This window comes from Aspergillus saccharolyticus, assembly GCF_003184585.1.
Source record: "Aspergillus saccharolyticus JOP 1030-1 unplaced genomic scaffold BP01scaffold_27, whole genome shotgun sequence".
Classification (NCBI taxonomy): Eukaryota; Fungi; Ascomycota; class Eurotiomycetes; order Eurotiales; family Aspergillaceae; genus Aspergillus; species Aspergillus saccharolyticus.
Window position 1 is genome coordinate 252,781 of NW_020290637.1, and position 22,027 is coordinate 274,807.

General features: G+C 51.0%; 11 protein-coding genes across 11 annotated transcripts; 6 read left to right on the plus strand and 5 right to left on the minus strand.

Moving 5' to 3' along the window:
- Position 1: 1 nt before the first annotated feature.
- On the minus strand, positions 2-1,980 carry BP01DRAFT_358651 (uncharacterized protein). The gene has a single exon (XM_025575485.1). The coding sequence runs from the start codon at positions 1,489-1,491 to the stop codon at positions 487-489; it is 1,005 nt and encodes a 334-aa protein (XP_025429381.1). The 5' UTR covers positions 1,492-1,980; the 3' UTR covers positions 2-486.
- Positions 1,981-2,041: 61 nt separating this feature from the next.
- Positions 2,042-3,607, minus strand: BP01DRAFT_358652 (Ac45/VOA1 transmembrane domain-containing protein). Its single transcript, XM_025575486.1, has 5 exons — positions 3,424-3,607; positions 3,051-3,349; positions 2,885-2,989; positions 2,583-2,819; positions 2,042-2,530 (listed from the first exon to the last, which is right to left on the minus strand). The coding sequence occupies exons 1-5, from the start codon at positions 3,516-3,518 to the stop codon at positions 2,391-2,393; spliced, it is 876 nt and encodes a 291-aa protein (XP_025429382.1). The 5' UTR covers positions 3,519-3,607; the 3' UTR covers positions 2,042-2,390.
- Positions 3,608-3,668: 61 nt separating this feature from the next.
- Positions 3,669-4,929, plus strand: BP01DRAFT_344946 (rRNA-processing protein RRP17). The gene is made up of 2 exons (XM_025573577.1): positions 3,669-3,997; positions 4,069-4,929. Exons 1-2 carry the CDS (start codon positions 3,818-3,820, stop codon positions 4,555-4,557), a joined length of 669 nt encoding a protein of 222 aa, XP_025429383.1. The 5' UTR covers positions 3,669-3,817; the 3' UTR covers positions 4,558-4,929.
- On the minus strand, positions 4,897-5,654 carry BP01DRAFT_384599 (tropomyosin; the record flags this gene model as incomplete). The annotated part of the gene is made up of 3 exons (XM_025577523.1): positions 4,897-5,059; positions 5,129-5,433; positions 5,637-5,654. 3 exons carry the CDS (start codon positions 5,652-5,654, stop codon positions 4,897-4,899), a joined length of 486 nt encoding a protein of 161 aa, XP_025429384.1.
- A 340-nt stretch (positions 5,655-5,994) lies between these two features.
- Positions 5,995-7,904, plus strand: BP01DRAFT_323534 (uncharacterized protein). The gene is made up of 3 exons (XM_025572797.1): positions 5,995-6,443; positions 6,512-6,748; positions 6,797-7,904. Exons 1-3 carry the CDS (start codon positions 6,203-6,205, stop codon positions 7,519-7,521), a joined length of 1,203 nt encoding a protein of 400 aa, XP_025429385.1. The 5' UTR covers positions 5,995-6,202; the 3' UTR covers positions 7,522-7,904.
- A 577-nt stretch (positions 7,905-8,481) lies between these two features.
- Positions 8,482-10,826, plus strand: BP01DRAFT_344954 (putative cyclopropane-fatty-acyl-phospholipid synthase). Its single transcript, XM_025573578.1, has 4 exons — positions 8,482-8,761; positions 8,896-9,382; positions 9,447-10,198; positions 10,251-10,826. The coding sequence occupies exons 1-4, from the start codon at positions 8,660-8,662 to the stop codon at positions 10,458-10,460; spliced, it is 1,551 nt and encodes a 516-aa protein (XP_025429386.1). The 5' UTR covers positions 8,482-8,659; the 3' UTR covers positions 10,461-10,826.
- Positions 10,827-10,914: 88 nt separating this feature from the next.
- BP01DRAFT_417362 (amine oxidase) lies at positions 10,915-13,390 on the minus strand. The gene is made up of 4 exons (XM_025579256.1): positions 12,910-13,390; positions 12,268-12,847; positions 11,308-12,216; positions 10,915-11,249 (listed from the first exon to the last, which is right to left on the minus strand). Exons 1-4 carry the CDS (start codon positions 13,252-13,254, stop codon positions 11,017-11,019), a joined length of 2,067 nt encoding a protein of 688 aa, XP_025429387.1. The 5' UTR covers positions 13,255-13,390; the 3' UTR covers positions 10,915-11,016.
- Positions 13,391-13,770: 380 nt separating this feature from the next.
- Positions 13,771-15,738, plus strand: BP01DRAFT_344960 (Zn(II)2Cys6 transcription factor; the record flags this gene model as incomplete). Its single annotated transcript, XM_025573579.1, has 4 exons — positions 13,771-14,050; positions 14,106-14,885; positions 14,940-15,143; positions 15,240-15,738. The coding sequence occupies exons 1-4, from the start codon at positions 13,887-13,889 to the stop codon at positions 15,736-15,738; spliced, it is 1,647 nt and encodes a 548-aa protein (XP_025429388.1). The 5' UTR covers positions 13,771-13,886.
- Positions 15,739-16,092: 354 nt separating this feature from the next.
- On the minus strand, positions 16,093-18,102 carry BP01DRAFT_375544 (integral peroxisomal membrane protein; the record flags this gene model as incomplete). Its single annotated transcript, XM_025576897.1, has 3 exons — positions 16,093-16,725; positions 16,785-17,989; positions 18,090-18,102. The coding sequence occupies 3 exons, from the start codon at positions 18,100-18,102 to the stop codon at positions 16,093-16,095; spliced, it is 1,851 nt and encodes a 616-aa protein (XP_025429389.1).
- Positions 18,103-18,597: 495 nt separating this feature from the next.
- Positions 18,598-19,468, plus strand: BP01DRAFT_358660 (import motor complex subunit PAM16). The gene has a single exon (XM_025575487.1). The coding sequence runs from the start codon at positions 18,711-18,713 to the stop codon at positions 19,155-19,157; it is 447 nt and encodes a 148-aa protein (XP_025429390.1). The 5' UTR covers positions 18,598-18,710; the 3' UTR covers positions 19,158-19,468.
- A 562-nt stretch (positions 19,469-20,030) lies between these two features.
- BP01DRAFT_103765 (D-arabinose 1-dehydrogenase (NAD(P)(+)) ARA2) lies at positions 20,031-21,766 on the plus strand. Its single transcript, XM_025570261.1, has one exon. The coding sequence runs from the start codon at positions 20,186-20,188 to the stop codon at positions 21,476-21,478; it is 1,293 nt and encodes a 430-aa protein (XP_025429391.1). The 5' UTR covers positions 20,031-20,185; the 3' UTR covers positions 21,479-21,766.
- The last annotated feature ends 261 nt before the right edge of the window (positions 21,767-22,027 follow it).

Below are 22,027 nucleotides of genomic sequence, written 5' to 3' on the forward strand. Positions count from 1 at the left end.
ACTCACTTGTAGTTCATATCCTCTTTTCTGGAGGGCTCACATGCCCACATCGATACACCGATAAGATCGCTTCAGCTTCCAAGCGGACGAGACGCGTGACTCCTCACCCCCAGGACTTTCATCTCAAGTTAAACTTGGATTACAGGGCTTCAGACACTACTAAACCAAAAGAGCATCTTGCCTCATAGTCAAAGTCTAGCTTAGAGAAAGCCGGATTTTGCATCAAGTGCCGCAAGAAATAGGATGATCACTTCGATAGCACTCGTTATTAGACACACCGACTATGTTCGAGAAGAAGACTGTATACCAGGCACAAGAAAGCGAACAAAGGACGCACGAATGTATGAACATATACTAGGATAGAGTCACACAGAATAGGAATAAAGGCTAGAGGCTGGAATCTGGAATCAGGATAAGAGAGGCGTATCGTAGAAATAAAGACAGTAGATCTGGACACAGAGATCCAACGGTTCAATGCAACAATGACTATTCTCGGTTGTGGGGCGGATGACTATCGAACAGATCTTCCAGATATGCGCTTGGGGTTCTCCCGGTTGGCGGGGAGGCTAGGTTCAGGGTACTGGTAGAGGCTTCCACGTGAGACCTTCTGGCGCTGCGACGCGGAGGGGTATTCTGCTGATCGTGATATTGAGGTAGGCCCGGCGACTCGGGAGGGCTGGGGCCTGACCTGGTTGGGGTGTAGCCCTGCGCTTGAGGACCGTCAAGCCCCGTCAGGTCGGCAGCCGAGTACCGCCCATCTTGAGCGCGGGGTGTGCTTCCCGCATTGTTGGCGTTGTAGTAGCCGGCGGGAAGGTAGCTAGAGCGGCGAGTTCCGCTGCCGTGCTGCATGCCGGCGGTTGGGGAGAAGAAGAGCCCGCTGTTGGCGCTGGGGCCCTTGGAGGTTCGGTGATGCCGGTGGCTGTGGTGGCTGTGACCATGGTGCTGGTGATTCCCGGCACCGCCGAGCTTGTCGAGGGCAACGCCAGGTCCTGCAGAGGAGGATCTCCTAGTGCGTGACTTTCTTCGCTTAGAACGCAATAGGCTTTTTGATTCGGACGAGCGCGTCATCGCGGCTTGGCGGACCGAGCGATTCACAGACCATGCGACTATACCGCGCCAAGCTAGGATCGCAAGCCCAATGGCTCCCAAGACCGCGCCGACTGCGATGAACAATGTACCCTCCGGGATGTTGGACTTCTGCATATAGGGTGCATCTGCTGTTGGCGGTACAGTGACGACTGGATAACCGTCCGTGGACGAAAGCGAGGACGCCGATGTAGTTGACGTTGATGAGGTATCTGTATTTGTTGATGTGGTCGAAGCCGATGTTGTGGAACTAGTCTGCGATGACGACGAGGTAGTGCTTTTCGACGAAGAAGACGACGATGACGAGGTTGTAGCTGACTCTGTTGTCGAGCCCACGCTCGTGGTGGTTGTAGTGGTATCATCCGTCGTGGTATCTTGGGCTACGGAAATTTGGGCCAGAATCATGGTAAAAAGCACAAGGAGTAGAATGATTGGAGGTCGACTGGCTTTCCCAGCGCGCATTAACAAAGCGACCATGATTGTTGATATTGATCACAGAACGCAGGGAGGCGGATTCTTCGCAGATGGGGTAAAACTCTGAGAGGGAGCGATGGCTAGCGCAGGACGTTTCTGGGCATAATATCTAGTGTTGAGTCTTCTTCGATCACCCCTAGCATACGAGAATGGATGTTTACCGCAAACTAATGGCATCGAACACGGCGGTCTCCAAGCAGACGACGGGGGAGCACTATCAGGCGAGTCTCCACCCAGCAGAAGTAGCTGATGTTGGATTGTCAACAATAAGCTAAGTGAAAGACTGAAGTAGAGAGCGGGAAATATCGTCAGAACCGATTCCTAGAATCGAGTCATGATAATTAGCGACGGACGAGGGATATGAGCTAGCGAGCGAGCGCTTCATTGAGCATCCACGGTGCACCAGAAGATAATCAGCAAGAAGAATACGGGGGAGGGGTTGCCCCGTGCTCCGCGCCTGGACGGGCTCCTGTAAATCCTGCCTGAGGCCACACAGTACGACACTCTCACCTCTCACGTGATAGTAACACCGGTGCTATGTTTATGGGATTTGATTAGAAGCTCTGATGCCCTAAGGTAGCTGCACTGGAAGACCTCATCCTACACAGTATATGACATCCAGCACCAGAGACACTGCACCTATTTATAGCAACCATCACTTTCGTACAGCATCATGAGTCATCGTCGAGTGATCGCATATCAAAGATGAAACGCCAGCATACAGTTATGCATTAGATTTGAACAACATACTGAGCCTAGAAGAACGGTACCAAAAGCTAGTAAGAGTCGACAAACTTCAAGTAAAATTCGCCCAAGTGATCGAGAACGAATCATTGCTGCTTCTTGTGCACACTAGCGGCAGTGTCCTTCTCAAATGCCGCGTAGGGCACTTCGAGGCTCAAGAGTGCACTGAGGCCAACATACAAGATAAGAAGACAGAAAATGGAGGCAATCAGACCCATTATAATGCCTGTTCGCAGTTAGAACGGAACTTTTCGTGGCTTCGGGCGAGCTGCATCTACCTGGCGTGAAATAGTGGTATTCACGAAAAAGCGTTTTGTTCGAGGGGACATCATTCTCGAGACCGTGGGCCGAGAAGTCCCGCTTCAGTTCCATGTGAATAGGGTCTTGATAGGATGCATCCTCGGATTGATAAACGCCAGCATCATGGTTCACAATCTCCTTGGGTGAAGTAATGTAAAGAATGGTGTACTTCTTGGAGTCTGGTAACCGATCAATGACATCGGAGAGAAGGCCATCTGTCAATGTACTTAGTACCTTGTTTTAGGGAAGAGGATCGAGACAAAATGGTTCAGGTACAAACCATTATCGGTGAGCTGGAGGCGGCGCTCAGGTCCTTGAGGAAGGACCGAGAAATCGAGGCGAATAATACGGGGAGCAGCGCCAAAGTCAGGAGAGTAGGTGCCAGCTTAGAGAATGGACGTTAGCCTAGGCGATCGTATGTGGTTCGTCCAGATCTCGGTACATACTGGAGGCGTCGATGATGGTAGATTGGGCTCCGCACTCCGCTTCAATCAGTTCTTGCACCTTTGTTGCGTCTAGAACCCCGAGAACCTCGTTCAGAATCGTCTTGGATCGGATGCTACGATCCTTGCCAGTCAGCTTCGCGCCGAGTCGGGGAGCGGACTCGAGGGCGGAGAAGTCGTTGCTGTGAACACCGGGCTGGGAAGCGATAATATAGTAATCGGAAGGACAACCAGAGAGCTTAGAGGATAGATCTTCCAGCAGTGAAGATGCGGTTTTTAGCTGTGCGGAGGTAGAAAGATTCCTAGGGAACTGTTAGCTGGCTCATACGTTTAAGATACCGAAGCTTTCCCTGCGCGCAACATTGGTTATTCATACTCCGAGGTCGATGCCAGGAAAAAGGGTGAAGTATCCCGGTACGCGCTAGCTGTGGTCGCACCCAGAGCAAGCAATGACAGAGTTCCCAGACGCATGGTGGTTGAGCGGATGTAATAGATGCAGTGCTATTTGGCAAGACCCCAGATGAATGAGTGATGTTGGAGCCAGGTATGGTGGCCCGCCGGCTCGGAGGCGGTCGACTGCGGCACGGGCACAGTTTAGCTTCCTTTACAATTTGTATGCCGGTCGTAGATCGCATTTTTTCATCCCTCACACGGAATAGTCCCCTCGATGCGCATCCGCTTGAGAATTTGAACGTTTTCGCTCTTGATTATACATCGTCACCGCTCTTCAGACATTCGCATAATTATCGCCATCTCGACCCCCCTTAGAAATGGGTCCTCAAGCCAAAAAGAGAAAAGTCGCCAGCAAAGTCGAGGAGATTAACTTCGACTCTGCTGACCGTGAATCGTTTCTTACAGGCTTTCGCAAGCGCAAACAACAAAGAATCAAACATGCACAAGAAGTGGCAATCAAGAAAGCGAAAGAGATGAAAAGGGAAGAGCGCAAAAGGGTGCGTATTATGCTCCTGCCGGAATTTCGTGCCAAGTCGCGTTACCTCGACTAACACTAGAATTTGTATAGATTCGGGAAGAACGAACTGCTGGGTTTCAGCGTGCCATTGAAGAACATCGAAGACAACTTAAGAAGATGCAAGCAGCGGAGGATGGCAGCGATGCTTCTGGCCAAGATAGTGAGGACGAGGGAAACGAGGAGGAAGATTGGGAGGGGTTCGCGGAACCCCCCGCTGTGGACTACGAAGCCGAATATATCGACGAAGACAGATACACAACGGTAACAGTAGAGGAGATGGATACTTCAAAAGAAGGGCTTTTGCGATCGGCAGTCGACGGATCCGACAGTGAAATCGAAGACACGGGGTCAAGCTCCAAGGTGGCCGCTGCCAATACCAGTTCCTCCTCCGAACAAAGCAAGAAGCGAAAGTCTGACAACAAGCCCAAGAAGAAGAAGAAGAAGTTCCGTTACGAGAGCAAGGAAGACCGCAAGGTGACCAGGATTAAGGAGCGCGCAGCTAAATCGAGGAAGGCAAACGCTCGACGCGAGCGTTCATGAGATTCATGGGCTTGACTTGATATATTTCCAGAGATCGTGCCAATGCACATGGACACTCCTATTAAATATACTCTATGTACCTTCGGGCGATGATGAAAATGTTCGACGTCGAGTGAAAGAATAGGCAAGATTGCGAGGACGAGCGGAAAACCGGTTGATGGGAACAATAACAAGCCAGCTAGATGACAAGACGGACAGAGACTGCCAAAGCCGCTTCCTGCCGACGGGAACGAAAGAAATCAGGCTGTGATGTGCAGAGATAGAGAGCTAAAAGGATAGTATAGGTGGAAAGAAAAAGCTGGGCCCCCTGGTTGCCGGTAATCTGCGCCACCCTGGCCTTTAGACGTTGCTAATAGAGACCTCGAGGTCGTGGAGATCCTTCTGCAGCTCAGCATACTTCTTAGCCATCTCCTCATACTTGCTTTCCCATTGGTCGCGAGAAGCTTCGAGGGCCTGCACCTTGCGCTCGTAGTGGCCGGCCTTGACGTCGGTTTGGCGGAGCCTAGAGGTAACAAGGCGATCAGCAACGTCTCAAAATCGTGCAAAGTGGTGGAATGGTACTGAAACATACTTCTCGTTCGTCTCGCGCAAGTTCTTGTCGGCATCCTCGGCCTCCTCTTCCAAGAGCTGCAGACGTCTCTGGAGAGCTTCATTCTGAGTATCATGCTGAGCACCCTGGTTGGCAGCGTCTTTGGCCTCCTTGAGGGCAGCCTCAAGCTTCTCAACCTCACCCTCTAGAAGCTGGTTCCGATGGTTGAGGGATGTAATCTCCTGTTCCTTAGCCAGGTTTTCCTGCTCCAACGTCTTCACCTTGGTCTTGAGTTCTTCGACCTTCTCTTGAGCCTCCTCGGCTTCAAGGCGGAGGTTGTTCATTCTCTAGAGCAGCCAAGGTCAGTGTGCATCTCAAGTACGGTTTATTTTGCTTTTTCTGTTTATGAATGTGATTTTGCAGTAAAAATATGCAGAATACAGAGGTTAAGGCAAGGAAGTTCGGTCGTGTGCACAGGGACTTTCGGGCCAGCTTGAAAGCTACCCCGCCAACCAAGGGGGGGGGAAGAGGGGGAAGAGTTGACACTCACCTCCTTAATCTTATCCATTTTGAGGAAGTTATTTGCAACGAGAAAATATGTACGGGTGGAAGAGAGTTGTCAGGCGTATAAAGTAACAACAGGCTTTCGCTCAGCGAGAAACCAGGAAAGGAGGACGAAGTGATTGATGCAAGAAGATAGTTGAGCAGATGGGGGATAATAGGGAGGAAAGAAAGGGAAGTGGAGGAACGAGGCCTTGTTAAGGTTGACTTTCTGGCCTGGCGCTGGCGGTCAGCCGCTAACAAGTACTAGTGGGTTGGGTCTTAGCCGATCTGGTATAGGGGCCGTGGCTGACGGGCAAGCGACCGTACAATGATTGTGCGGCTTTCCCCTTTCACCAGCCCCGTCTCCACGGGCAACCACCACGCAAACACCCTTCCCCCCCTCTCCTTCCTACATGCCCGTCAGGTCAGCGTCTAGAACCACTTCGACTACTAGACTGTCACAGTTCGTGCCAGACTAGATTAGAAAGGGTCTTTAGCTACAGCATTTCAACAAACCCATGCCAGGCCATTCTTCGCCAGTGAATGCGCCATCCTGACCTGTGATCCGCCGCCATGTTGGCTCTCCGCGATCAAGAGAACCTGGTACATAATCACCAGACTGTCGCCGCGTCGAAACCGCTGAACCAGGGCGCAAGACACCTACAACCAAAGACGCCTGGAGCTCGAGCACCCAAAACGCCTTTCAAGATTCCGTTGAACGATGAAAATGACCCATTGGCCTTTGGGAAGAAGACTGTGAAGGGGGCAGGTAAACAGAAGGAACCCGTCAAAGATGCTTTTACGACTCCATTGGGTACGAGAGAATAGCCATGTCTCAACACGAAAAGTCAAGTCGACTGCTGAACTGACACGTATCGCCAGCAGACCCTCGTCAACGCGCCCCTTTGGGCATGAAAACCACGAATGCCAAAGCTAGAGGCCTACAGACACCCGCGCCGCCTGGAGGAACCGCAAAGCCAGAGAAGACCCTTAAGAGAGGTTCGACACAGAGGGCCAAAAAGTTTTCCCCTTTTGTCGAACAAGCGCAGCCCGAAGTACACACCCAGTCTGTGCAGGATGACATTCCCGATATCGAGTACATGCCGCCTAAGCCTAAAGGTTGGTCACTTCTTGCTGGCGACGAATCTAGCTCTCTAACAGTAGTAGGTCTTCCGGATCATCCTGATGAGATCAAATACGATACTACTTTCCCTCAATTTCAGCCGAAGAACCTTGCTCGCGGATTGGAAAGCGTGTATGGAGCTGACAATGAGATTGGACCTGATGGCCTCACCAGAAGAGAGCGCAAATTTCAGAAAGATTCAGCCGCTTATGACAAAATGATTGATGATATGATCTTGAAGCAGGTCGAAAGCATCGGTTTTGATGAGGTGTCTGAATCAGAACATGAGAAGCCTACTGTGGACGAGACGATAACACGCCCTGTCGGAACTCGTCGTACCAGGGCCACTACAAGACTGACCCAAGGTACCAGCAATGTATCTACCGTACGTGCTCGCGATGCTGCTACCGCTCTCTCCGGCACATACCGATCGGTTCCCCGCACTCGATCCTCTACTTCGACCAAACCAAAGACAAGGGTGACCACGTCTTTATTTCCTGCAAGAAAGTCGGGCGTGCGAAGCAATCCGTCAAGCATGCATCGCACCGCAGCTGAGGCAAATTCCAAATCGACTTTGGGGTACACTCGCGGTCGCGAGGTATCATCTAGAATGAGTAGCAGGACAACCACCCCGATTAAGCAGGATACGGTTCCAAAGGGCATATTATCACCGGAAACTTACATGCATCCCCCCGGCTTGGTCGCTGATGAGCAGCTCCCAGTCTACGAGGAAGATGAGGAAGCTCAAAATTTCCAGTTGACGTTGTGAAGACGAGTTCGTACATGGGATTGAGTGATGACATCCCAAGTACATATTCCGGTGTCTAGGGGCAAAGGGGATCCTTGTGATTCCATGGTGTTATGCATGCTTTATTTCTTCACTCTTTTTTTTTTCACGAGTTTTGAGTTTATTGTGATCTTATTGTTCGACAAAGCATGATGGGTAAATGACTCTGCGCGGACAGCAGTGATGAAGGTATTAAGGGGCGTTCGTTGCGTATGAAGTGATTTTAAAGATTATGATTACAAGCAGCATTTAGCTTATGGGGAGCTTCTAATGTCATGACGCAGGGGAAGATGGGAGCTAAAGAGATCGACAAGGCAATGGGTGCAAGTTACGTGTCATAGGGTACTTAGCAAGTTAGCATTGATTGCATCCAGCATGCATCGCATTAATTTGTACTCTGTAATTAATGTAATTACTGGACACGGTTTCCTCAGAATCTGTCGTCATCAACAGCAGCAGAGTGGCTCACGACACCCGTCACTGAGAATAAAATGTGTTTCATGTGTAGGAAGTACTTAGTAGATTAGTATATGAGTAACTTAGTTAACTCAAGTAGTTACCATGGGATGTATCGGTCTGGGTCCCGACCCTTGAGTCCTGCGTCGGATTTCCCTCCCGGGCGCAGATTTATTGGAGAGCTCCGGGAGCTTTGCAACATACGGAGTTTAGGGTACCTAGTTTAAGCTAGTTATATCTGTCCTTTCACCCCTTCAGTTTCCGACTAGTGGCTGGAGAAGAAGAGGAAGATGAAGATGAAGAAATATCTAATTCAAGGTCAATGGAAAGGTCTCGAGTAGTGACAGCTTAGGAGTACAAGTTGAAAGTATTTATTAGTCCTTGACTCCGGAGGACTGACTTCCTTGGTGGTGCATGAATGACTGTGTAATCCATTAATGCTGCTCCTCCCCAAAGTAGCAATCCATCCACATCCACCGACATCCACTCGCTCTTCTCCCGCCGTCTCCTCCTACCCGTAAACTTGTAACTCCTCCCTCTTTCCCTCCCTCCTCCTCCTTCTCTTCTTCTTCTACTTCTTCTTTCCACCTCTCTTCTCTTTTTCTTTCTCTCTCTCCTCCCCTCCCCCTTCCCTTCTATTCTATCAATTCGTCTCCTGCCCGACATGACTGTACATCCCGAGTCCCTCGAGGACTTCGAGTACATTGAAACTCCTCCCGCCTCGTGTACCACTCCCGCCGACGATTGCGGTGTGCGCACGACTTCGGTAAGTTGCTTTTCGCTATCCCTACTCTGATACTCTCTAGCAATTCCTCTTCTCTTCTTCCCTCCAATCTCCGTAGGAGCTTTTAAAGTCATCGGCAGCAATTGCTGACGATTTTGGGTTTTCTCGTTTTCTAGTACCCGGCCATCAAAAATGCCCCAGTACCGGCCGATTCCCCTGGAAGCGATAGCTTTTCCAACACTTTGTTGTTTGCCTTGTTGTTGCTCATTCCGTGGTACTTCGCTCGTCAAGTTGGCGGTGGCTTCTACACCACCATCTTCTTCGCTATCTTTACCACCATCCCCATCCTAATGGCCTTTTGGACCGTGGCTTCCTCCATCTCTCCTCGCAAGAACGAAAAGGCCAAGTATGCCGGTCGCCCCGTCGAGTATTACCTCAACTTTCACAGCGAGCACGACCGTGCCGCTTATCGTGGCAAGAGCAAGATCCCCATGGAGGTTTTCTACGAGAAGTATTTCAATGGTGAGGTAGAATTCAAGGGTGACGCTCTGGAAGCCCTCGAGTTCAGACACGACTGGGCCAACTTCCGTTTCACCATGGGTCTATTCAAGCATTTCCTTTTCGGTTTCATCCCTGAGATGATCATGCACACTCGCTCCCAGGGTAAGTGTCTTGGTTCAATTTAAATTTGGATGAACTGTTCGCTGACTAGGATTGTGTAAATCAGATGAGGAACAAGTTCGTGATCACTATGACCGCGGTGATGACTTTTACGCTTGGTTCTTGGGTCCCCGCATGATCTACACCTCGGGAATCATTAGCGATATCAACCGTGAGGAGACCCTTGAGGAACTCCAGGATAACAAGTTGGCTGTGGTGTGTGAGAAGATCGGAATTCAACCAGGTGACACCGTTCTTGATCTTGGTTGCGGCTGGGGTACTCTGGCAAAATATGCTTCGGTTCACTATGGCGCTCAGGTCACCGGTATCACTCTCGGTCGTAACCAGACTGCCTGGGGTAACAAAGGTCTCCGCAACGCCGGTATTGAAGAATCACAGAGCCGTATCCTGTGCCTCGATTACCGTGACGCTCCCCGGGTCAACGGAGGTTATAAGAAAATCACCTGCTTGGAAATGGCCGAGCATGTTGGTGTCCGTCATTTCACTACATTCTTGTCTCAGGTCTACGACATGCTGGATGACGATGGAGTGTTCTTCCTCCAGATCGCTGGTCTGCGTAAGTCCTGGCAGTATGAAGATCTCATCTGGGGTCTTTTCATGAACAAATATGTCTTCCCCGGAGCCGACGCTAGTACCCCCCTTGGTTTTGTCGTTGATCGACTGGAGGCCGCCGGATTTGAGATCAAGGCTGTCGATACCATTGGTGTTCACTATTCTGCCACCCTCTGGCGCTGGTACCGGAACTGGATGGGCAACCGTGAGAAGGTCGAGGCCAAGTACGGAAAGAGATGGTTCAAGGTGAGTATTCCGACATATCTGCTTACTGAACATGACTAATGCGCTTCTGTAGATCTGGGAGTACTTCTTGGCTTACTCTACCATCACCTCTCGCCAGGGTGGAGCCACGTGTTGGCAACTTACCCTTGTCAAGAACATTAACTCCACTCACCGTGTTGAGGGCATCAACCGTCAGTTCGGTCTCATCGGTGCCCGTCAGTCCGCTATCGACAGAGTTGGTCACGGGGTTGTCCCAAGCGCTCACGTGCCCAAGAAGGTTTAGGATGGGCCTTCTGGCATCCTTGCTATAGGTAGGTGCATCTGGCGCCTACACACGACAAGTCTCTAAGTTACAAGTTGTGAACACGGCGGCTTTCGACTGACTTGACAGAAAAGAACATGGTCTCTGGACTTCTAATGATGGAGACCTAAGGAATAATGAGATGTTGAAAGAAAAATGGGGGTGGGGATTGAAAGGGGGTCGGGTCTATTCAAAGGACATGATTGTGGGCAGATCGCGCACTGGAATGACGAAGTGAATTATGTACGAGGGTTCTGATGTATATAACCAGTCCGGCTCCAAGAAAAGCAAGACGGCTGTGTAGTTCATACAGAACGGCATGTATTAATGAATTAGACAAGCGCGACGCCGGTTATGGATAATTTATCGATATTTTCAACGCCGTAGGGTCTCCAAGGCTAGAGTCATAGACTGAAACTCGGAACACCAAAGTCTTATTTATATTGCTAAAACTGCCTATCGGCAGTATATATAGTCATAAATCATACAACAGTACTCACGTGATGCCTAGAAACATTTGGATCGAACGGGCCATTTCTCAATCAATACGTTTGTACAGTCTCGCCTTGCTGCCACCCGCGCCAGAACAGCAAGACGCCACTGCCGCTGCTTCCGGATGGAGAGTCGACTTGTTGAAGGCCTGAGATGACTGCGGTACATCAACAGCCGGGTTCTTGGTGAAAAAGCCATCCGGGCGGAGCATGACGCTGATACGTTCCATGGGCATAACGGGGAAGTCCTCAATGCGAGGGTTGTGGGTTAGTCCAAATGCTGAAGGAGAGATGGTTAGTCCGTCCATTCGGTGCTCGTTCAGAGGCAATCAACTTACTATGCCAGAGAACCACATCCTCATCCTCGGTGGGATCATTTCTCTTGACCCATGTCTCAACACCATCTGCGCGGTGGCTTTGGTTCGTAAACTCGCCTGCAGCGTAAAGTTCTTCGTCCTGATACTTAGTGACCCAAATTGGGCGCGTAGCGAACTCAGCCCGCTGGTATCCGATCGAGTTCTTGCCCTGGATAAGCATTTGGCTGGGCGCGGCGTGGAGTTTGTATGCAACCGGTTTGTAGGTGATGGGGTTAATGCTATTGTCGTTACGAATCTTGAAGACCCGGCTCCGACTGATATCGAGGTCTGCGGCGCTAGACCTGTTCATGATCGTCTGCTTGGTGGTGTAACCTACTAGGTAGGGGTTCTTGTCATCCTCGGGAAGAGGAACACTGTCCTCATAGTAGACGGTGTTCTTGGGACCATCGAGGGCGGGGTCAATCCGGAATGAGAACATGTGCTGATGGTAAGGAGCCATAACGCCGGGGCCAACATTTGTACCCCATCTGACGGTCTTACCATCCTCATTGTCGAAAGGTACCGTGGAGAGAATACCGGTAGCACGAACTTCAAGTTCGACGTTGGCCGCCTGATCAAAAATGTAGGCGAAGATATATTCGTAATTAGCAACAGTACAGATCATCTGCATGACCAGCTGACGGTTGCGGACGACTGTTGCTGCGTTGGTTCTGTAATTAGTGTGTTTGTGTTGAATACCGTTGTCCTGTTCGTGCATGCAGATAACGTTCTTCAGCAGGACCGGGTTTCCTTTAGCGTCCGCGCGGTAGCCATCAAAATACTTGATATGGCCCAGACAGTCGCAGCCCAGCGAGAGCTGATTCGCATTGAGGCCAAAACCAACGTCTCCAACATCGAAGGCTTGCTTGCGGTGGTAAGGCGCCCGAGGGTCTATGTGTGTTAATGATGAGTTGGATCAGATAGGGTGGTGTCAGAACGTACCTCCATAAGGCACTGTCATCTCGGAAACCGAAAGACGGTAGAATATACTGCGATTATCATACGTAACATTATACAGGACCATACCCTCCCGGTTATTGAAGCCGATCCTGAAACGCCACTTTTGCCAGTAGACAAAGTTGCCGTCCACGCTAAAAGATGGACCCTCTGGTTGCTGGACAATATATGGTTTGAGATCTGTGCGTACAGGCTCATCAAGGAGGTCGTGAGCATATTGCACAGCCTTAACAGGCTTCCAAGCCTCGGTCTCGACGAAGGAGTGGTCATCGCCGCCCGGCAGGTAATCCATACGAATCAATTCATGGGTGAAAGCGTCGAAAACGGGTGAGAACTTGCATGGCAGAGAGTAGTGATTGTTCTGAGGGTGGTCGACTTCCATCATGTACATGAAGCATTGAAACATACGGCGTGTCTCGTTCTGGTCTTCGGTACCGTACATCCATGGATCATTGCACACTGCCATTCCCGGGGGCAGGTTGAGTTTAGCGATCTCTGCTTGCACGGCCGGGTGTTTCATGCAGACTTCTTCGATCACAGCAAGTTCATCGATATCGACAGGAGGCTATGCGCGCGATGATATCAGCCTTCAGACATGGAAATGGAAGTTAATGGCAACGCCCTTACCTGAACAGTCTTTGGAAGGACTTTGGTGGAGATAATCGATGCGGTTTCAGCATTGATAAGAGCCTTGCAGCACTCTAGAGTGTCGAGACGATGGAAGTATGAGTATAGGAGGCGCGTGGGCTTGCGCGGTAGAGGCTTTCTTAGACGTTCAGCTTCAATGTATGGGAGGACCTCATGTTTGATGGGTTCGTGGATATCAATTCGGTTATAACGAAGCTTGACTTCAGAGAAGGCATTCTCCAGCACTCGCACAGCTAGCCGGATTTCTTGAGGGGTGACGGGATCGAAAGGATGAGGACTATTCGAAGTCATCGATCGAGGACTGGGTTGCGTTGCAAAAGACATGTTGAGGCTGTGGAGATGAAAGAGGCGGAGAGATGATTCACACCGCTGAAATAGCAATTGTGTGGGAATGAGGCAGAGGAAGGTTTAAATAGATTTCACAAATCTTTCTCCATTGTGGTCTTCTTTCTCCTCGCAAGCAGCAACATTGATTGACTAACTATGGGGATGGGAAAATTCCCCACAAAGTCATCCATCGGATGGGAGTCTGGATGGACTTGCCTAAAGCGGACAGAAGACTGATACGCGGCTATCTTCGCCGACCGCCGATTTCTCTTCGCCTTTTCGCCCGCTTCTCTTTTCGTCACATTCACCTCGCGGCTGTTCCATCAATCGATTTAGTAAGTACGAACTACTGTCACATTCCATGCCGCGACCATGCATGACGTTTCTCGGAGTCCGAGGGATGCGAGATTCTCTCCAGGGGACGATAAGAGTCTCTTTCATCTCGTTATCTCCCATTCCCAGGAGGGGAAGCCCAGGCGATAAGAGCGCATCCTTTCCCCCTTTCAGTTTAGGGTCCTCCCCCACCCCCAAAAGGCATCATTCCATCTCCGCTCCAATAGTTAATCAATCCAACTTAACTTCGAGCGTCACTTCTTCTCTCTGCCACATACTTATGATGAGTTGATACTATGGCTGGAAACACACAATCACTTCAAACGGGTCTGCACTCACCGCAGACCCAATCACTGATCGTCAGTAAGAGAAGATGCAGGAGGGAAGGCGGGAAATGGACACGCTCTGGCTGTCTAACATGTAAACGTCGCCGAAAGAGATGCGACGAAGCCAAGCCTGGGTATGTCCAGTGGCCGAAATCGCCTTTGTTAAGCCTGACTGACCTCTCTCATTAGGTGCCGTAGTTGTGCTAGATTGGGGCTACAATGTGAAGGATATGGTTCCATATGGGCGGAACCATTGAATCCGTCTACACATTTCTTCAGTCAAGCGAAACCAGCAAAGCGAAGGAGACTTAGCACATCGTCTTCCGTCTCTACATCGCCCTCAAGCTCCTCGTGGCAACACTACATACCAACCACTACCACGCCGTCAGATTCTGGTGCCAGCGATGCGTACTTGTTAAGTGCCGATGACACTCCGGACAAGATTGACCCGATGCTAGAGTATTCATCCGTTGAGACTAGTAGTCTCGTCATACTAGCACCCACGCCCTGTAGAATTCTCAGTCATTTGTCCCAATCAGAAACGCACTATCTCCAATATCATATGGAACTTGGCTCGAAGTTGCTCGCAAACCTGGAGAGCGCTGACAACCCTCTGCGATGTTTAATCATCCCTCGGGCTCTGTCATCTTCACTCCTCATGAAAGCTTTGTGCGCAGTATCAGCGGCACATTATGCGAATCGGACAGCTGCCCATTCGGAAGCTCAAACTGCTGCCACGGCGTATTACATCAACACCCTGAGTGGGCTGCAATCCGTCTTCTCGAAACATCCCGGTGGGAAATTCCCAGATGAAGCCATTCTCGCAGTAGCTTTATTATGCAAATACGAGATTGTTCGTGGAAGCGTAAAGCAATGGGTAGCGCATTTGAACGCCCTACAGAGGCTAGTCATTGTACGGGGTGGGTTCAGCGCTCTGAGTCAGGACACCCGGGAGTTCTTGGCGGGCTTGTATGTTGGTCAACCCTATGCGGCACGTGAAAGCTATATTGACAAAATTAACAGCTATATCTATGCTCACAATGTGGCCAAAATCTGTAATCGCAAGCAGATCACCTCGAGCATGCTTGACATGGAAGATATCAGGATCACCAAGCTCGATATATACATTGGCTACGCAGAAGACCTTGTTAAAATCTGTGCCAGGATCGCAGATCTGCCTTCTATAAGCTATGACCCTATAGCCCTGGATCTCGAGATCCATACAATGTGAGTTGTCCACCGGATGAATCCTCTCCAGGCGTACCCGGCACGGTATGTCTGCAATTGCACACCTTCTCATCTGCCTAATCCGTGGCCTACTAGTGACTTATTACTACGCGACTGGACTCATCAGGACGTAGCATATATCATTCCCGAAGGCATAACGGAAATGAATCTCAATCGTCTCCGCATGGTCGCAAATTGTTTCCGTGATGCAGCATACATCTATCTCCATTCTATGCTCGAGAAGATGAGTAAAGGCATGAAGGCCACCTTCGCTACGGCAGCGTGGTCCGCGGTTATTTCCATGTCGAGGTCCGACGCTTTGCAGAAACTGCTAGACAGGATCCGAACGGCGTCACCCCTTGATGCGCACTGCGAATACTCGGCTCTCACATTTCCACTGCTCATAGCAGGCTGTGAGATCAGGACACGCGAGGACAAAGAGCTAGTCATGACGTGCTTGACCAACCTCGAAGTCAACTTCGGAATTGGCAATGTGAAACGAGCAAAGGAGCTGCTACGAGCTCTATGGATGACTGAAGGTGTGCATTGGTTGGATTTGTTGGAGCAATTACAGTGGGACCTCATGCTTGCCTGAAATTCAAGATCTCACTTGGAGGCGGCAAGGATTGACAAGCGGGCAAACATATTCATCCTAGGTAAGCCTTTACAAGGCCTAGACATATATGATCTCTATCAGGAATCTCGTGATTGAATGATAGAGATCTAGCCGCCCAGATTCAGATCACCCAGCGTCGATTACCATATTCGCTTAGGGTTGTAAGAATATCTTCATGTCGTCATGGCATCAGTAACGGGCAGGTATGGCCGAAGGGAAGCACCAATGGGCTCAAAACAAGTGAAGTGCATGATGGAAAGCCAGCAATTTCGCCCAATGATCAATTTGAGAAAAATTCCCACGATACTTGGGAACATATTTGTGCATTGAAAATCAACTCAGCCCCATATTCACCTCATCGCCCAAGCCTAACTCTCGCTCTGCCCGTTCGGTTCCCCCTGCCGCTCTAGCAGCCCACCGATCTAGCTGATCATGCGCCCGGGTGAATTCCTTTTCTCGGAGGCTGCCGTCTGGTCCTTGGCTGCTTGCGTAGCTGGCGGTTCCGGAATAATTGGACAACTTTCGAGAATGAGAGATATTAATCGGCCTGGAAGGGCCTTCCCCGGATGGTTGATTGGTACTATTGGCAGACGTTATTTTTCCAAGATCAACGGAGGAGTTGGTGGTGGAGGTTGGTGGAGCAGAGGAGAGGCTGCTGTTCTTGATGTCGCTTACACTCTTCGTGCTCCCGAACCAATGGCGTCTCCGCGATTTGGAGGAGGTTGAGGGGGCCAAGCTATCGGTATCGCCTCCGCCGCTATTATCTGCCGGTGGCGCGTCCACGGTGCCGGCCGCTTGGCTTTTTCGTTTCTCTTCGTCCAAGGCCTGGGACAGACCAGAGGCCACTATTTTCGATGTGCCCTCGGCCGCTGCGGAGGGCACCTCGACGAGTTCAGCGTCACGGCACCATTTCCGACGACGAGTATATCGGTCCCAGCCGTCCTGGCCACGGCGACCCTCATTCCACTACACAAATATTAGCTAGACTGCCTGTATCGAACTTGAGGACAACAGAGCCAACTCGCCTTGTTGTCGTAATAAACCCATCCTCCGCCGTCAGATGATTTGGCATCAGAGTGTCCGTTAGGGTCCTCGGCTCCTTCGATATGCCACTCGCTGCCGTCAACCCATCGCCACTGTGCGTTCCCACTTTGAACACCGGGCAGCTCGAATTCGTCCTTTGAAGGCACTGGATTCAGGTGCTCGTCGGTCCATGCAGCCCGCTCGGAGGGAAAGAGGGAATACGTCCAACCAATGCCTAACCAGCGACGCTGGTTCTCGTGGATGATAAATGTGAAGCGAACGCCAGAGGAGTCCCCGCGGCGCCTAGTAGCGATGTTCACCGCATGACCATGACTTAGCATCACGGCCGAAAATGTCTTATCCACGTCAGACGAGAAGGACAGGCCAGTAAGCATCGAACAGATTCTGCGAATGGTCAATGACCGCCATAGAATGACTCGGCAGACTCTTGCCGGTCGAGAATGATAGGTGATAATGATAGTGCCAAAAATCATGACCACACGACGCGTGGTAATCAGATACAATGGCGGCAGGGTCAAGGCAACCCAAATAGGTGTCACGAGTAGGATGCGAATGAAGAGAGTGGTAAGGGCTGGCCGGGTCGTAGCAGACGTGGCCGTCCTTTGTGTTGATAAGAATTCGGTCAGTTCAACAAGGGGTTCCAGCAGTATATTGCACCGAGTGGTGAACGCTCTAAGAGTCTCGACTATCTCGTCTAGCGTCTCGTTGCCATGCGGAGAGCTGTCGGAGGCGGCTCTTTGATGGTTCTGCTTCTCTCCCATATGAGCTCTAGAGGACAAGGGCGAGTAGCGTCGCCAGTACATGCCCAAAATGAGCCCAACCACTAACAGGAGTGGCCCTGCCCATAGGATAATGACTTCGCCATAAAGTACCAGCGCCCAGAACACGGCCACAAGTAGGAAGCTCTGCCACCCATCCCCGGTTGTCCACGTGAGCAAGCCCACGAGTTTATTTAATGGTAGAATAAAGGGATGCGAATAAGCCAAAGCGCGGGTTATTTGGGGCGGAGTGGCTACTAGAAGAGGAGATTTGCGGTGTACAATTATACTGGAGCGTTGTCTCGAGGTTAATGACGAGCCAGAGATGGTAGTAGGAGAGAAAGCAGCGACCGTCGGAGGCTGAGAATCAGCGTGGTCCTGCACAGATGAAGATGACGGAGCCATGGAATCTATCCACGGAAGTTCTTCTAACCCAGCATATCAGTATTGTGCCTAATCACCGACAGGGAAAGAAATGTGAAGAGAAGAGGTGAGGAAGATCGGTGATGAATTTGATGTCTTACATACCGAGTGCTGCCATCCAACAACAGAGACGTCATATGCAGTCGCCACGGGCATTGCGGGCGGTGAACGGAGATAGAAGTGAGGAGGTCGCAACAAAGGGCGAGGAGAAGAAAGACAGAAAGAAAGAGAAGAGAAGGAGAAGAATGAAGAAGTAGGAGAGAGAAGGGACAGGCTAGAAAAAAACCCCCCCCCCAAGCCAGCAAGGGTGTAATGAACAAAATTGAGACCCAGCACATTGACTTGCGGGGAAGCGAAGCTGAAGAACGAACCGCAAAAGTGGAATCAAAGCTTTTCCCAATAATGTTTGCTCGGGAGCATGTGACAAGGACTCCTGATCGAGATCTTGGAAGATACGATCCGGTATGGTATGGCATGGTATGGTATGGTACGGGTTTGATGTATACATTGTGCTGTTTTTACAGTCCCGTACCACACAGCTCCGGCACGGACTAAAACCAATGCCGAAAATTTCCCTCTCTGTCGGTTTCCATTGCCATCCAAACCTGGCTGGCTCTACTGAACAACGAATCTTCAGCTCACTCCTCTCTCTCCTCGACCTGCACGAGTGCTCTCCTCATTGGCTCTCGTAACTCTACATCATGGTATATAGCCCTTTCTTAGCCAATGCATCTTCCGACTAACAACCCGTTCCTCAACACCATTCAGGCCCATCGCATCGTCACCCAAGTTGTCGTCACGGGCGCCCGTGTCTTCGGTCGTGCCTTTGCTGAGGCCTACAAGCAGGCCCAGGCTTCTTCAAAGTATGCTGCTCAGACCGGCAAGAAGGTTGGCGGCGGTGCCGCCTCCGGCTTGAGCCTCGATGAAGCCTGCAAAATCCTCAACGTCAAACCCCCCCAGGGTGGTGAGACCAACCTGGAGCAGGTGATGGAGCGCTTCAAGAAACTGTTCGACATGAACGATCCCCAGAAGGGCGGCAGTTTCTACCTCCAGAGCAAAATTCTCCGCGCCCGTGAACGGTTAGAGATGGAAGTCCGGCAGGCGGAGCGCCATGCTGCCCAGGAGAAGGAACTGCAGGAAGGATGGAAGCCCAAGGTGTACAAGGACCGGTGAAACAGCCTGGGTTTCTCTATAACTCTGGAGAAACGTTCAGATCTCGAATCATGAACCCGTCCTCTCGATCCCTCCCCCGCGTGTTGAATTGGTCCCGAGGCTAGTCAAGGATCGATCGCGCCGTCCGTCCTCGACAAAACAATCTTCGAGACCTTCCCGACTCGTTCTCACTTCCTTCCCTCGTCTCTTGACAGGTGTTCCCTTCTTTTTTTTCGCAGCATAGCATGGCGTTTTTGCAGGTGAATCCAAGGTTTATTGGATTGGAAGATATGTTCTAGATTCCCTCTATTTGAAGGCATGCCGGCCCCCCCCCCTTCCCTCCCCCCGGTCAGCTTTTTGCCAGACTACTCTTGTTGCGGAGGTCAACCGTTCTGGACTGTTTGCCGTGCTCTTCTCGGTGCAACCACCTCCGTTGTGTAAATTATTTACAGAAGTGGAGCTATTAGCTGACAGGGACAGGGTGGAGGAGTGCTTGTCACTCGCTCCGAATGCCCTTGGCTTCGCTTCTTGATTGCTTCTCCCCTCCTGTACTTCTAGCGCTGCAAGGCGAAAGCTTATGTGGCTGTGGGTCCACCATCCACGATTGTGTATATGTATAAATCAAGTCCATACTTTGTTTTTGCGACATTCCCGGTTAGCACACGCTATACGCACTGTAGTCCTCCCGGCTTCATCATAGTACTAGTGTTTCAATTATTGGAACGTAAGTACGGTAAATGAGACTCATTAGACCTAAGAATAGCGCAGGTGTTGGAAAACAATAGCTCGGCGGGTGGAGAAGGAGAAAAGTGCTACTCCAGTTGAGACGGAGTGGTAAGAGAGAGAGAGAGAGAGAGAAAGATCTCTAATCTCCGCAACTTACTTTTCCATCTGTTGGTAAATTGCCCCTCTTTCCATCTTCCCCTCATTCGTGTCTCTGCATGTCTATGAATTCCTATATTAGACCCCCCACCTCCATTGCAACTTTTATTATTTCCTGATCTTCCACCATTTTCTTTCATCAGTACAAGGCAAAGTAAAAAACAACAATGGGTCGGCCTTCCTCACCACTCTCGGCGCATCTTCCGCCCTTAATCATGGGCACTGCGACCTTCAACTCACAATACAATCACGACCCTTACGCTCTCCCGACCACCGATCTGGTCCACCGCGCTCTCACCGATGGCGTACGTGCCTTCGACACATCGCCTTACTACGGCCCCGCCGAGGAACTCCTGGGCCGCGCTTTGGCCAGCGAGGCCGTCCGCACCGCGTTTCCCCGCCACACATACCAGATTCTCACGAAGGTAGGCCGCATCGCCTCCTCATCCTTCGACTACTCGCCGCGATGGGTTCGCCACAGCATTCGCCGAAGTCTGCAGCGACTGCACACCGATTACCTTGACGCGGTGTACTGCCACGACGTCGAGTTTGTGTCGCGCGCTGAGGCTTTGGACGCTGTGCGGGAGTTGCGGCGCATCCGTGACACCGAGGGTACGATCCGCTACGTGGGCATCTCGGGGTATCCAGTGGATGTGCTGTGCGAAATCGCTGAGCTGGTACTGCGCGAGACCGGCGAGCCGTTGGACATCGTACAATCGTATGCGAACTTCACACTGCAGAATACGAAGCTCCTGAGCCAGGGTTTGCCGAGATTGGTGGCTGCTGGGGTGGACGTGGTGCCGAATGCGTCACCGCTTGGCATGGGTCTGTTGAGGAAGGAAGGAGTACCGATTGGCAGCATGGGGGATTTTCATCCAGCCCCTGATGGGCTGCGCAATGCTGTTCTTAGGGTGGGAGCGTGGACTGATAATCAGATGGGGGAGAAGCTGGAGGTCATTGCAATCCGATTTGCGTTAGAGAGATGGCTACGCGATGGAGCCAAGGTTGGGGCTCGGGGCCTGCCTCTAGCGCGTGCGCCCAACGCCGATCCAAGCTTGACGCCAGTTACTACTAATGGCACTGGAGAACGGTTGGGCGTCAGTGTGATGGGCGTTAGCAACTTGGGTGAGTTGGATGAGACGCTTCGCGTATGGCGGAGTATTGTCGATGGACTAGACAGTGGCGAAGATGAGCAGCCGCAGTCCTCCGCTGGCCTGAAATCAGAGGGCCTAGTTAGTGATCGTATCTCATCCCTGGCCCAGCAGGTTCAGGCCATCCTTGGTTCCGAGTGGGTGGACTATACATGGGCCAGTCCAGGATCAGACTTCGTCAACTCTCTACCTGCTGATCACCTGTCCTCTCTGGAGGAAGCCGAAGAAGCTGCTGCAAAGGCTCGTCTGGGCGCTAAAACTTTTGCAACGCAGCCCGTTCAGGTAGTGAATAAGACAACACACTTTTGAGACTGTCTGTCATGACAAGACATCTAATGATCTATGCCCTTTCTGCCTGGCTCTGGTCTGGTATCTGACGCGTTTCTTGGATGGCTTCACTCTCGAGCAAGAGTGACGACCAGATTCTACCTTCATTTATTCCTTATGATGATCAAGGATAATTCGAGATGGCGTGTGGTGTGTACTTGCCACTATCAGAACTGTATAGCAAGTGGTCATTCTTCAAGAAATCGTCCTAATCTTGCAAACACTGTTCATCGTCTTTTCCATCTGCAACATCCTCCCCAAGGACCCGCATGTAGCGCTTCCTTGATGAGAAAGAGGTGGGAAAGGAGGGTGTAAAAAGAACCGGAGACACGAAGAGTCTCCTCGGCTGTACCATTTCGATTTGCTTCTAACTCAGTGTTGCTGCTGATAGCGTATGGCTGCCAGTCAGACGTTGAACAACTTTAGCTCCGCATGTCGGCTTCGTTGAAAAGAGCCCCTGGCCTTTGTGATCAAAACTCATCGAAAAGCAGAGAGGTGAAGTCTCACATTCTAAGTCGGCCGAGACAGTAC

Bases quoted from the DNA above. Each gene is read 5' to 3' on its own strand.
- BP01DRAFT_358651 (XM_025575485.1), bottom strand. From the start codon at position 1,491: ATGATTCTGGCCCAAATTTCCGTAGCCCAAGATACCACGACGGATGAT.
- BP01DRAFT_358652 (XM_025575486.1), bottom strand. From the start codon at position 3,518: ATGCGTCTGGGAACTCTGTCATTGCTTGCTCTGGGTGCGACCACAGCT. The intron at 2,820-2,884 runs GTTTGTACCTGA...GTACATTGACAG, and splicing joins CCTCCAGCTCACCGATAATG to ATGGCCTTCTCTCCGATGTC. The intron at 2,531-2,582 runs GTAGATGCAGCT...AACTGCGAACAG, and splicing joins ATACCACTATTTCACGCCAG to GCATTATAATGGGTCTGATT.
- BP01DRAFT_344946 (XM_025573577.1), top strand. From the start codon at position 3,818: ATGGGTCCTCAAGCCAAAAAGAGAAAAGTCGCCAGCAAAGTCGAGGAG. The intron at 3,998-4,068 runs GTGCGTATTATG...GAATTTGTATAG, and splicing joins AAAGGGAAGAGCGCAAAAGG to ATTCGGGAAGAACGAACTGC.
- BP01DRAFT_323534 (XM_025572797.1), top strand. From the start codon at position 6,203: ATGTTGGCTCTCCGCGATCAAGAGAACCTGGTACATAATCACCAGACT. The intron at 6,444-6,511 runs GTACGAGAGAAT...ACGTATCGCCAG, and splicing joins TGCTTTTACGACTCCATTGG to CAGACCCTCGTCAACGCGCC. The intron at 6,749-6,796 runs GTTGGTCACTTC...TAACAGTAGTAG, and splicing joins CATGCCGCCTAAGCCTAAAG to GTCTTCCGGATCATCCTGAT.
- BP01DRAFT_344954 (XM_025573578.1), top strand. From the start codon at position 8,660: ATGACTGTACATCCCGAGTCCCTCGAGGACTTCGAGTACATTGAAACT. The intron at 8,762-8,895 runs GTAAGTTGCTTT...CTCGTTTTCTAG, and splicing joins GCGGTGTGCGCACGACTTCG to TACCCGGCCATCAAAAATGC. The intron at 10,199-10,250 runs GTGAGTATTCCG...GCGCTTCTGTAG, and splicing joins ACGGAAAGAGATGGTTCAAG to ATCTGGGAGTACTTCTTGGC.
- BP01DRAFT_417362 (XM_025579256.1), bottom strand. From the start codon at position 13,254: ATGTCTTTTGCAACGCAACCCAGTCCTCGATCGATGACTTCGAATAGT. The intron at 12,848-12,909 runs GTAAGGGCGTTG...TCGCGCGCATAG, and splicing joins TCCTTCCAAAGACTGTTCAG to CCTCCTGTCGATATCGATGA. The intron at 11,250-11,307 runs GTAAGTTGATTG...TCTCTCCTTCAG, and splicing joins GGATGTGGTTCTCTGGCATA to CATTTGGACTAACCCACAAC.
- BP01DRAFT_358660 (XM_025575487.1), top strand. From the start codon at position 18,711: ATGCATCTTCCGACTAACAACCCGTTCCTCAACACCATTCAGGCCCAT.
- BP01DRAFT_103765 (XM_025570261.1), top strand. From the start codon at position 20,186: ATGGGTCGGCCTTCCTCACCACTCTCGGCGCATCTTCCGCCCTTAATC.